The 11690-nt window shown below is 39.9% G+C and overlaps 1 protein-coding gene across 3 annotated transcripts; it reads right to left on the reverse strand.

Annotated features, from left to right (window-relative positions):
* Window positions 1-248: 248 nt before the first annotated feature.
* On the reverse strand, window positions 249-11292 carry LOC131233781 (WAT1-related protein At5g64700-like). 3 transcript variants are annotated; one of them, XM_058230572.1, is made up of 8 exons: window positions 10726-11292; window positions 10589-10625; window positions 10406-10468; window positions 5705-5821; window positions 4770-5007; window positions 3350-3508; window positions 1930-2081; window positions 249-598 (listed from the first exon to the last, which is right to left on the reverse strand). In XM_058230572.1, the coding sequence occupies exons 2-8, from the start codon at window positions 10594-10596 to the stop codon at window positions 373-375; spliced, it is 963 nt and encodes a 320-aa protein (XP_058086555.1). In that variant the 5' UTR covers window positions 10597-10625; window positions 10726-11292; the 3' UTR covers window positions 249-372. The 3 variants fall into 3 exon arrangements, with proteins under 3 accessions (XP_058086555.1, XP_058086554.1, XP_058086553.1); XM_058230571.1 differs by having other exon boundaries at window positions 4926-5007; window positions 10589-11292; XM_058230570.1 differs by having other exon boundaries at window positions 10589-11292.
* Between the last annotated feature and the right edge of the window lie 398 nt (window positions 11293-11690).

The raw sequence follows: 11690 nt of genomic DNA on the forward strand, positions 1-11690 counted from the left end.
CCATGATGCATGTACCTTACATCCATGCCGTCTATCCATTTTGACACCTCATTTTTTAAAGGCACCATACCATAAGAGAATTATACATGGATGGATCAAACCTAAAAATCGCAATTGGAGACGTTGCTTTATTGCATTTTTATAATTGATGAGTCGTTAGCTTTGACATTCATCAATGTTGTGACAATAAGGTGATACATTTCGTGACAACATCTCTGTTTTAAAATGAAAAAAAGAAAAAGAAAAAGAACTAAAGAAAAAAAGAAGAAGCCGTGGATGACTCCATTGTAGGTCGTAGCTTTTCCCCAAAATACCAAACAAATGCAGGCTCTCGTGTGACATGAATGGTTTAATGGTTTCGCTTATTGAAGACTACAGCACTGTGACCACTTTGATGTTCTTGGTTTCCTTACCATGGGCTTCTTCAGCAATCGTGCCGATGTGATGAGCAGAAGACAGGGAGATCGACGGTTGTGATCGGGGTGATTCAACATCTAATGCGACATCCCGGATGCTTATGTCATGTGGCGGCAACTCATTTCTCTTTCCCCACAGGAAGGCATACAAGCCTCCTGTAATCATTAACATGCCTAATATGCTGCATTCACATTCAAGCATGCAGTTGAGAAGCATATGATTACGATATCTTACATAAATATTTTTCCAAGTTAAAAAATGACTGATCAAATGCAGATCATTGCACTGTCCATTCTACCATATGCATGGGTCTTGCCTCAGATCAATCTTGATTGTGTAATTGGCCCCACCTTGATTTCTCTCAGCCCAAAATTTGCACGTCGGGTGATTCTAATTACAACTTGATTGAAAGAGTAAATGGATCAATCAGAATAATGCAAGCAATGATCGATGCAATAGGTAAAAGACTATTGATTGGATGGCGAGGATTCTCTGACCGAGCAATTTTCGAACAATGGACAATCACAGTGGATGGCCTATCTGATAATTTGACCACCCAAGTGTTTTGTCAGGTCCTGATGCAAACTAGATGTATATGTATTGGATCGTTCCTCAAGTAATATTTTCTATGCTCATATTTTCCACGCTCCCACATAGATTTCTCCTGAGCACCAAAATCAGGCTGGGCTTGCCCAGATGGTTCTGATGATCCTAATTTTTGAGATGCCAGCGTAGCCTAAAACCACACGGTTCTGATGATCCTAAAAATCAAACCAATGGCCTCCAATGGACAGCTAGTAAAAGGCAAACTACCCACATTCAGGGACACCAATTAGATGGTTGGGTGGATGACTGGTGTGGTTTTTTGGCTATGGTGTCAGCGTGGTGAGATCCAGCCAATGAACAGCGTGGATTATAGAACTTGATGAATGGTTGGCAGGGGTCCAATAAGTGGTCCCATGAGATGGGTCTTAAGTGTATTATTTATTCATACATAATGATGCAATACCCATGCATTGGCACCTGCATGGTCCAGTCAATTAGGTGGTCTGCATGTCAGGCCCCACAATGTGTTGCAGTAATCGCTCTAGTGAGATCTAAACTATATGAACACAATTCTTGTGACGGAATATGCATGTATCATCAACTGTATTTTGTCATAGTGAATTAGTATGTTCTTGACTGAAGAGTTCCCATTTCAGGTTTAGAGCAATTTTGGACCACGAGCAATTCATGGTGAGGCCCACCAGGTGAATGTTCCAGATCAATTGAGGTATGGCCCAGGTGTATAGTTGGATGGTTGAGTGTTGCATCTGAATAAGAAGGTGCTGCTCAATGTAGGCACCACAAATTTTGCCATGCACAAGTGCTCAACATGGTACGACACCTAGCAAGGTCACTACATTGGAGTGTCTTCCCATATCCTTCTCATTTACTAAAGGGCATTTTTCAGAATTTCAGTGCTGATATTTCAATCGATCCTTCGTTATCTAAAAATAAGGAAATGCATACCTGCCAATGAAAATTTCTTCCCCCATGAAGAGAGATTCTAAGATGGTCACAAAAACCAGCGATACGGGACTGAACATGGAGGGATAGGTCGGACCTCGTTTCGATACTGCCCATGAGATTAAGCAGAAGTTTGCACCTGTAGTCAGTACTCCCTGCAAGTAACAGAGGTTAAGTTGTGTACATCAATAACAATCGGATTTTGGAATGAAAGGCAAGATATGTGTTAGAGTTTTAAGTTTTCTGAAATGAATGACTCAGTGAAAGCCTTCTCACTACAAAAAAAAAAAAGAAAAGGAGTCCTTAGTTGATTTTGGAAGGTGTTAGAGTGGATTAGGATAATCTTATTATATGTGCATATGTTAAGATCTCTATGAATCTCTCAGATATCTCATTTCTTCTGTATATACCTATTATTCTTAGTGAAATAAATTACATTTTCCATAATGTAGCCTCTTGTCGTTTAACCACCAACCCAACAGTAAAGGGAATCACGTCTGACCCCTTTTTTGGTGATTTGACCCCTTTATAGAATCAATTTCAGACTTGGAATGGATAATTTCATGAAAAGAACATTATTTCTATGATAGCCTTTTTAAGTATCACACTAACAATATCTAACTTACAAAAAAAAAAAAAAAAGAAGAAGAAGAAGAAGAAGAAGAAGAAGAAGAAGACTATATGATATGTTTGCAAAACAGATACCACAAACAACCTTGTGATCATCAGAGAGAGAGAGAGAGAGAGAGAGAGAGAGAGAGAGAGAGAGAGAGAACTGAAGAAGTCTGTAATTGTACCCTTTTGAGCAGAGCTTGCCAAATTATTAGAAAGTTTCTTGTAAAAGATGTTCAGAATATAGATCCAAGCAAATATTTCAATGAATGTAAATGCATACACTCACCAAAATTATGTTAAATTTCAAAAATCAGTCATTTAAAAGTATAGTATGTTGACCATAATTGAAAAACCCAAAAACTCTACTCAACTTGAAACCCAGTGCCTTGAGTTGACTCAAAAACTTGGACTCTTAGGAGTTCTTACAAACTTTTCATTCATATTTAATATTTAAAATATAATATATAAACTATGTTGAGTTTTTCCTATTCAAGCTGAATTTTGTTAACTTTTTTGGAGTTCTTGTTAATTTTACCAAGATTTTCTTGAGCTGTGAGTGGGTTGTGGTCAAAACAAGTATTTAATTTTCAGGTATTAAAAAATCTAGTCGAGTTAGGTTGACTTTGGCGAGTTATTTTTATTTTATTGAGTTTTTAAACTATGATGTTGACCACATTACTGGTTTATTTTGCCAAGAAATATTTCTCCAATCAGCCTAGAAGGACATTCAAGATATGTGCAAGCGCTTAGTATTTTGTATGGTTAAATACATAGAAAAAAACTAGCTAAATATAATTACTAGTCGTACCGAGTAAAATATGGTCAGCAGTTGCATGTCCCATCCTAAGCTCCATGCAGCCTTTCCTCTATCTAATGCTATCCCTATTATGGCTGATTGTAGGCTCCCTGCCAAGCATGATAGCATTGTTGCCCAATACACTGATGGGTAGACCTTGAATAGTTTGACCTGTTGGAAAAAAGACATTCTTAGTGACGGGCAAAAAATGCAGAAAGATAATTAATTCAAAAAGAAGATAACATGAACAGAGCTTTAAATCAAGTGATTTTTTCTTTTGAAATTTACATTACAGAAATGATGAAAATAGTCTCATAATTTCACTATTTTTATGCGGAGGTGCACTATATGGTAATGGTACTGCCAAACTTTTTTGTGGTACTGTGCTCGGGTTCACGTAAGCTTTGCATCCGAGTCACCCTGTCCATTGTCTTCTGCGCCTCATGCTCACCATAGAAACCAAAAATCTAACCAATCCAAAACCTATTTGAGAGACAACATGGGACCAATGATGTAAAATCATGCTTAACAGCTGTTTTGTAATCCACACCAGTTTTGGAATGGCCTGATTCTTGGTATGTCTCTTCATCCTAGTGGGGCATGTCTGATGAATGGATAAACGGGATATACACCAGACGGTGGGCCCCACAAACAGTGGGGAATGTTTTATTGGTTAGGCATCCCCTCCCAACTGTTTGTTGTGGTGTTGCCCACCTGAGTTGCCATTCAGGTTGATTTTTGGCTTCATGGCCTAGCATCAAAGGGCTCATCTAATGGATGGGATGTATCTGATTCGCAGTTAACATGGGCCCTACAGCAGCCCAGTTGGACAGCCCAGTAACACCATAAGTTGCCATGGTACCATATGAGCATGTCTTTTATCAGGTTACTCTTGCTCAGGTGGTAGACTCTTAGGAGTTTCAACACCCGGTCAAGGGTTCGAGTACCCATAGGTGTTGAAATTCCACTACGGCGTGAGTGTGTGGGGGTGCGTGTGCGTGTGTAAAAATAAAAATAATAATAAAATAAAATAAAAAGGTTACCATGTGAGAAGAGTTGTGCTAAAGTGATTGGTGTGAGAGATCGAAGAATGATTTGCAGACACACCAACATGGCACGATAAGCATCGTGTGGTTTGGGACACATCAGATGGGTCCCAACATGAACATGTGCTAGCCCCAAAATCAGGCCAGTCCACTCATGGTAGTGGACACATGAATGTTATATATAGACCGTGGATCACCTTTTATCCAACGCCTATTTTCCTTGAGCAGATTGAGGCTCACCTGGTTAGCAACAAGGGGCTTTGGTCCAGGGCATGTTCACTGTAGAATCTATCTGATGATCAATCTTGAAAATAGACAAATCACCTCTTCAATCTCTCCTCGTGCTGATCATAGCCATAGCACTTGCCTCAATTAAACAAGTGTACCTGTACTATGAACCAAGTAGCATAGCTTAAGCAACTCCCAACCAACATCAGCGAGCCGGTCACCAATTCCTTTTTTGTCATCCTTTGCATTGAAATGTGATGACTATGCAAGTGAGAGGGCCATATGTGCAATGGTTTTCCTTTATAGAGACTAACACTTAGAGCTCCAGCAACACATAACATGGTTCCTGCAACTTTAATTCTCCCTCCTTTGCTTCCTAATCCCAATTTCTCCATTCTGAAACAATGAATCAATACAAGGAATTCAAAAGGCTAAGTATTATGTGCCGATGAGTTTAGAAGGTTGTATTCAACTACTAGGATAAAAGGTCAGGATCATCATTTAAGCATGATTATGAGGGAATGGTTTATTTTTGGTATGGGATGAGCTCCCCATATGCTTATGGTGGAACCAGCCAGACATGGTATCCAAGTGGTCACTCAAACCCATCCATTGGATGAATCACTTCAGCTTAAATCCATGGCCTGAAAATCAGCTTGATCCAAAACTCTGTTGGGCCATAGCACATGGAACAATGTGGGAGGGGACCTCCACCCTTGATTCCCGCCTGGGCTCACTTAATTTCAGAACAACCTGATTTTGATATGATCCTCATCTAGGGAAGATGAAGGGTTTGGAAGGCCTGGATTACATATTACACAACATGGTAGGCCCCACAAAAATGGAGGGTGGGGCTACCCCTCCCAACTTGTTCCCAGTGCTGCCTTTGGGCTGATTTTTGGGCCATGGAGTAATGTGAGGTGATGCATCTGATGGATGGGTCAGATGTCGTGAATACATCAAGTGGGCCCCACTTCTACATGATACCACCTGAGCGCACCCCTTATGGTATTATTCACAACCATGTGCAGTTCAAAATTTAAATCATTCCACCATCCCAACATGTAGGCAAAGAGGAGAACTTGATACATACCCAGCGATGGTAGAGAGGATGAAAGTAGTGATTGGAATCAAATTAAGGAAATTGGAGGCAAATGTGGCTGAAGTGTATTGGAGGCCATAGTAATACAAACCCATAGCCATTGTTATCCTGTTAATATATAAAGAGCAGACCATCAGTAAGCATATACAACATAGAGAAAATATTTTTTTCTTTTACAACATTTGAGCTAATAGGCATTGCAATACAAATACAGCAGTGTGTGTGTGTATCCAAATGCTCAGCAGCGCACCAGTTCACACGAGTTTTCATGTGAACTTTGTGAGAACTCATCTTGCATGATGTGAGTCCAAAGTTTGAACCATCCACGTGATGGAGCACCCAAGGAAACCCCCAGGGACCAACTTTTACTTTGATCCAAAACTTCAGTGGGCCATAGAAAAGGAAAATAGTTTCCTCCCTTGATTTGCATCTCTCTTTTCTATGGCCTGCCAGAGTTTTAGATCAAGGTGAAAATTGGTCATTGGGGGTTTCCATGAGATGCCGCATCACATAGACCGCTCAAATTAGACGCCCATGACACATGTGCAAAGGCGTGCATGTGAGCATGTCTCTATGTGTGTGTGTGAAATGGTGGTAGTTCATTATATGCAACATAGAGGGTGCATGGATAAAAGAAAAGGAATCATTATCTTTTTCTCAAAAATAACCCTTAAATTCAAAAGGGGGGAAATCTCTTAAAATGAAAAATAAAATTGATATTATTGATGAAAAGTTTAAATAAAGTCTATTTACAAAACCTCGTAAAATTACTTAGATAAGACCTAACTCTAAATTCCTAGCTAATTCAAAAATCTATACTTTCCTAAATAGTAAATTTACTAAAATTGTTAAAAACTTCTAAACAAATTACTCAAACTCTTTTCTATGAATCAAACATGGACTTTAAGCTATTCCAGGACTCTTCAAATCTTAAAATACCCTAAAACAATAAAAATTGTACTAAAAATAGTAAAATTTGACCTAAAAATTAGAGCTGACTCTTAAAATAACTTATTTTTGAAAAACTGTTCATAAACCATTGACCTTTGGCATTCAACATGTAAAACTCATTAATAGTTTTCCAACGATATATCAAACATATAAAACAGATAACTGGGCACAAAGTTATGTCTATCAAAAGTTATAATGTGCGTTAGACCCTTCAATTGAACTTTTCTAATCTAACTTCCTTCAATCCTAGCAATCAATGAGATTTTCCTTGACCTTCTCCTACATCAATATTCCACGAAAAGTTCATACAAGCAAAAGCATATGTTAGGATTGTTTGGTAGAAGTGATTTGGAAAAGATCATAATGGTCCATGATGGCCCCAAAACAAATAGAAGGCTCGAATAATTGATGGGACCTTTTTTTTCTCTAAATAGTTTTGACCATCCCTTTTACATGTTCTTAATAGAATGCTTGCAATCATTTTCATTACTGTTCAGCGTAAAAAAAGAGGCCATAAGATCAACACAAGAATTTTGACATATCAATTTTAGTTAGTAGGCTAGAAGAATCATGGTTTGGGTTGATCAATGGGCCTATTGTTAATCCAAGACTTTAAGACTAGCCTGACCGAGGTGAAGTTGAGATGTCCATTGTCCCAGCTAGTGTATATTCACTCCTATATTGACTAAAAGGACTGGTACATTTGTCATGGGAGTGGAAATGGCCCAACTCTGGTGTCTATATGAACTGGACCATTCCGGTCCAGAATCAATCAACTCCAACAAATCTCATTCGAATTCATCAAAATTTACGGAAACTTTTCTCCTTAAGAATATTACTAGACAATCACTGATATACTCTGCTAGACAATCGGGGGTGTTCAGAGGGTCAGACCATTCGTGATTGCTATGTAAAGGATTTAGAAAGAAAGCTTGTCTTATACTGAAAGCAATTCGCCTGTAACCTAGATTGGTGCTAAAAATAAATAATTTTATTTTTTCAGTTTCTCTAATATATTTTCCAATACCAGTGTTACCTGTCTCATGTATCTTCTGAATGGCATGATCTCAACAATCTCTAATGAATGATCAGTGGGGTTTCCGAAGGCAAGTGTGGGTTGGTGGCTTGACTTGAGGTTGGACTGAACACTGTATATTATGTCATTTCCATGAGCTTTACCAGATGACCGGCCAGGATCTCACGGAGGAGCATGATCTTAATACTACTCTCGCAAGTACCCTTCATATTTCTAACATATGAGTTTGATAAATGCACCAGTGCCCTGTTAGCACTAATAGTGCTCTTAGTTGCAACTGGACTCATAGTTAGGATAATCCATTCATCCAGACTGTTCACTAGGTCCTATGAACATTTCATGGGCTACCATGCAAACATCACGTTGATCCGATCTGACAAATACTAACCATTTGATCAATAGCCTTTAATATGGGTGATCAAGATCATATACAAAAAATAGGTCAGTAATTTGGTCCATCTATCAGTTAGCACATCATGGCTCGGAAAAGGGATGGGTGCAAAAACAAGGCCATGTCAAGGGTGAATTAGATCATCTGATCAGTGCAATTTTTGCACGTTATTGCATAAAATGTGTGCTGATTTAATGAACAGTTCAGATCAATCGATTGGCTTGTGGAAGTGAACCAGTACAACTAGGAGCACTGCACCTTTATATTGCTCTAAGAGCACTAGAGCATTTTTCGTCTCCAAACTCCCCCCAGTTGGGAGCCTAATTTCACGGAAGTCGATTCGGTGTTAGTCTGGTAACACCTTAGTTGGTGTTACCCTTACCGTGGGGCCCACCTTGATTATTTGTTGTACATCCATGCCGTATGTCCGTTTTTTCATAACATTTTAAGACGTATTGCCTAAAATTAACCAGATTCAAATCTCAAGTGAACCGCACCACAGAAAACAATGGTTATTGAATGCTCACCATTAAAAAATTCCTAGGGCCCACCTTAATGTTTATCTGCCATCCAACTCGTTGATAAGGTCAAAGAAACCTGGATTGGAGATAAAATACAAATATAAGATTGATCTAAAACTTTTGTGGCCCACAAAAAGTTTTTAGTGGTCATTCACCAGTCATCAATATTTCCAACAGTATGATCCACCTGAGAATTGGATCTTACAGGTTTTGGGATATTCTCGTAAAATGAACTGGAAAAACGGATGGACGGCGTGGATGTAAAACACATTCATCACGGTGGGCTCCGCACAATAAGGGTAACACCCACTGAGGTGTTACCCGGGTAACACCTAATCCGCTCCCTAATCAACCCTACCTTACAATTGGACGCGGATTTCCTGTGAAAGCCTTTCGCAGAAGTTCATTCGCAAGTATGCTGAGTAGGGTCCACCGATATGTTTGTGAGAAATCGACTCTGTCGATCCGTTTTTAGAGCTCATTTTAGGACATGCGACCAGAAATTAGGTGTATCCAAAACTCAAGTGGGTCACGCGAGAGGAAAAATTTGGGAAAGAAATGTCTACCGTTGAAACTTTCCTAGGCTTCACCTTGATGTTTATATGACATCTAAACCGTCTATAAGGTCATTCCCACTGTGATGAAGTGAAAACACAAAAATTGTTTGGCCTGATGCAACACTTCTATGGCCATAAGAATTTTTCAACGGTGATGACTGAATCTACACTGTTTACTCTCGTGTGACCCACTTGAGTTTTGGATACACATAAATTTTGTTCTTATGTACTAAAATGAGACCGCAAAACGGATGGACAGAGTGGATTTATCACCAACATCGTGGTGGGCCCCACACAGCATCCTGCGAAAGCCAATCCGCGTCCAGCTGCGTGTGAGGCTTGATGGTATATGTGGCATACATAAAACTCAGATTAAACCGGTTAAATTGTGTAATTCACTTTCGGCCCGTTACATCCCGAAAATCAGATAGTTTGCAAAGTTCGAACCTCTGATTCGTTAACCACTTCATTTTTAACCGTCCATTAACTGTCCTGAAATCTGGTGCTAAGATAATCGAAAAAGTGTAATTTCCGACTTAGGAAACATCTAATTGAGTACAGTTAAAACGGACAGTTTAATTTGAATTACTTGTATGCCACGTATTAAAATTCTTATTAATTTAATTTGTCAGTGCCTGCGTATCATTTATCATACTCTACCAGAGTATTAAAAAATTTCAGGGTTAATCTGTGTAGACCGTCCATCTGTTAAGAGAGCACAACAGATAACTTCCCCTTCATTATTTTGAAGGAAGGAGGCTTTGCATGCAAATGACTTTTTACTAAAGATAGACACGTGACAATCACCAACCGTGGCTGCCGACACGCAGCCCACCCGCACGTGCCATGCAGGCTACTGTGTAATGAAGGCATGGATAACCGGCATATCATCTTTCTGCCTCGCTTCGCTACCTGAAGAAAAATCATAGCCGTTGGATGCTCATCTAACGGCTGTGAGGCTCTCTCTCACTCGATAGGTCATGATAAGACTTGCCCATAACGATGAATGGCCGTTCCGACAAGACAACACTCCCCATCTTCAACACGAAGTCGACCCCTTCATTAAACCAACAGATCCTTTGTCGCTGAAACTTATCACCATACCATCTCGTAACATCAGGACCCAAGTGGGCCCCACATGTTATTCATTTTGATTGAACGGTGATAAGCTCACCACTGACCAGAAATTGGAAAAAAAACACATAGAGAAGAACAGTACTGCAGTTGTTTCCTTACCCGAATAACCCGTTGAAAAAAATCCACGGCAATGCCATCCAGCTTAACTTGCTTAACATCTTTCTGCAAAAGCCAACACAAGAAAAATAAAAGATTGCAAGATTGCAAGATATAAATATACCCATATGAAGAAATTAAATTATAAATTTTTTTAATTATTTTAATAGTTGGAAAATTCAAAACCTTTCCATGAAGAAAGCAAAAGGCGCGAGGAAAAAAGCTGCAACGATCTGACGGTATGTTAGGAGAGAGAAAATGAAGGTTCCTCTATTCAATACTATCTTTGACAAGAGAACCGTTCCAGTTGAAAGAAGCTGTACCAAGATCATGCTCAACGCAGCTTGGGAATTCTTGAACAATGCCTTCAGACCCATCTTCTCTTCAGAAGAAACCATGCATGCACGAGGTAGGGGTCGTTTTTTCTTCTTTTGTATTGTTTTTGACGTTTGAAGGTCATTTTCTCTTACTTTTTAAAGGAAAGGAGTATGGTAAAACCCTTGAAACAAGGGCAGGCTTCATGGTTTCGGGAAGTGAAGTGGGGTCCACTCAATCAATGCATGTGGGTGGTGGGGTTTGAAGAATCAGGGAAATGGGCACAGATGCCGTGCGGGTGTCGCCGTGTCGGATATCCGTTCCAGGTGCACCCTCATCCGCATGTGTTGTGTGTGAAATATCGTCGAAAACCAAGACTTGCTTCGGGAAATCGAGCTCTACCTGCGTTCCAGCAAATACCCACTTCCTATTTTAAAATAATAATAAATGCATGGACGCATGGGTGTACGTTAATACTACGGGTGTCAACGGTTGGGTTCGGATAGGGGCGGGTCAGCATGGCCCGATTCCTTTATTAAACGGGGCAACAATTCCATCCGAACCCGATCAAAGACCTATTAGGCTATTACCTTGTGGCCTGACCTGACTCACTGGACACTCAGCGAGCTAAGCCTAACCGAATTGCACCGTGTGGGACTCGACCCTTTCCGTGGCACCGCTACATAGGTTGAATACATGCGCCACGTGTCTCTCCGATGCGGATTGGCTGGTGTACTGTACACCAGCGATCTGGCTGGTGTGGGTACGTGTCGTGCGAAGACGAGTGCTGCCGCTCCTCGAGATCCAAGTTGTACGAACGGTTCAAAGCAGATCAAAGTTACATGGCCCACATAATGATGTATTTATTATATCCACACTGTTCATCCATTTTGTGAGATCACTTTAGAGCATGGTACCGAAAATGATTTATATCCAAAGTTTAAGTGGACCACACGGAGATAGCAGTGGGGAC

Source organism: Magnolia sinica, chromosome 18 (assembly GCF_029962835.1).
Source record: "Magnolia sinica isolate HGM2019 chromosome 18, MsV1, whole genome shotgun sequence".
Classification (NCBI taxonomy): Eukaryota; Viridiplantae; Streptophyta; class Magnoliopsida; order Magnoliales; family Magnoliaceae; genus Magnolia; species Magnolia sinica.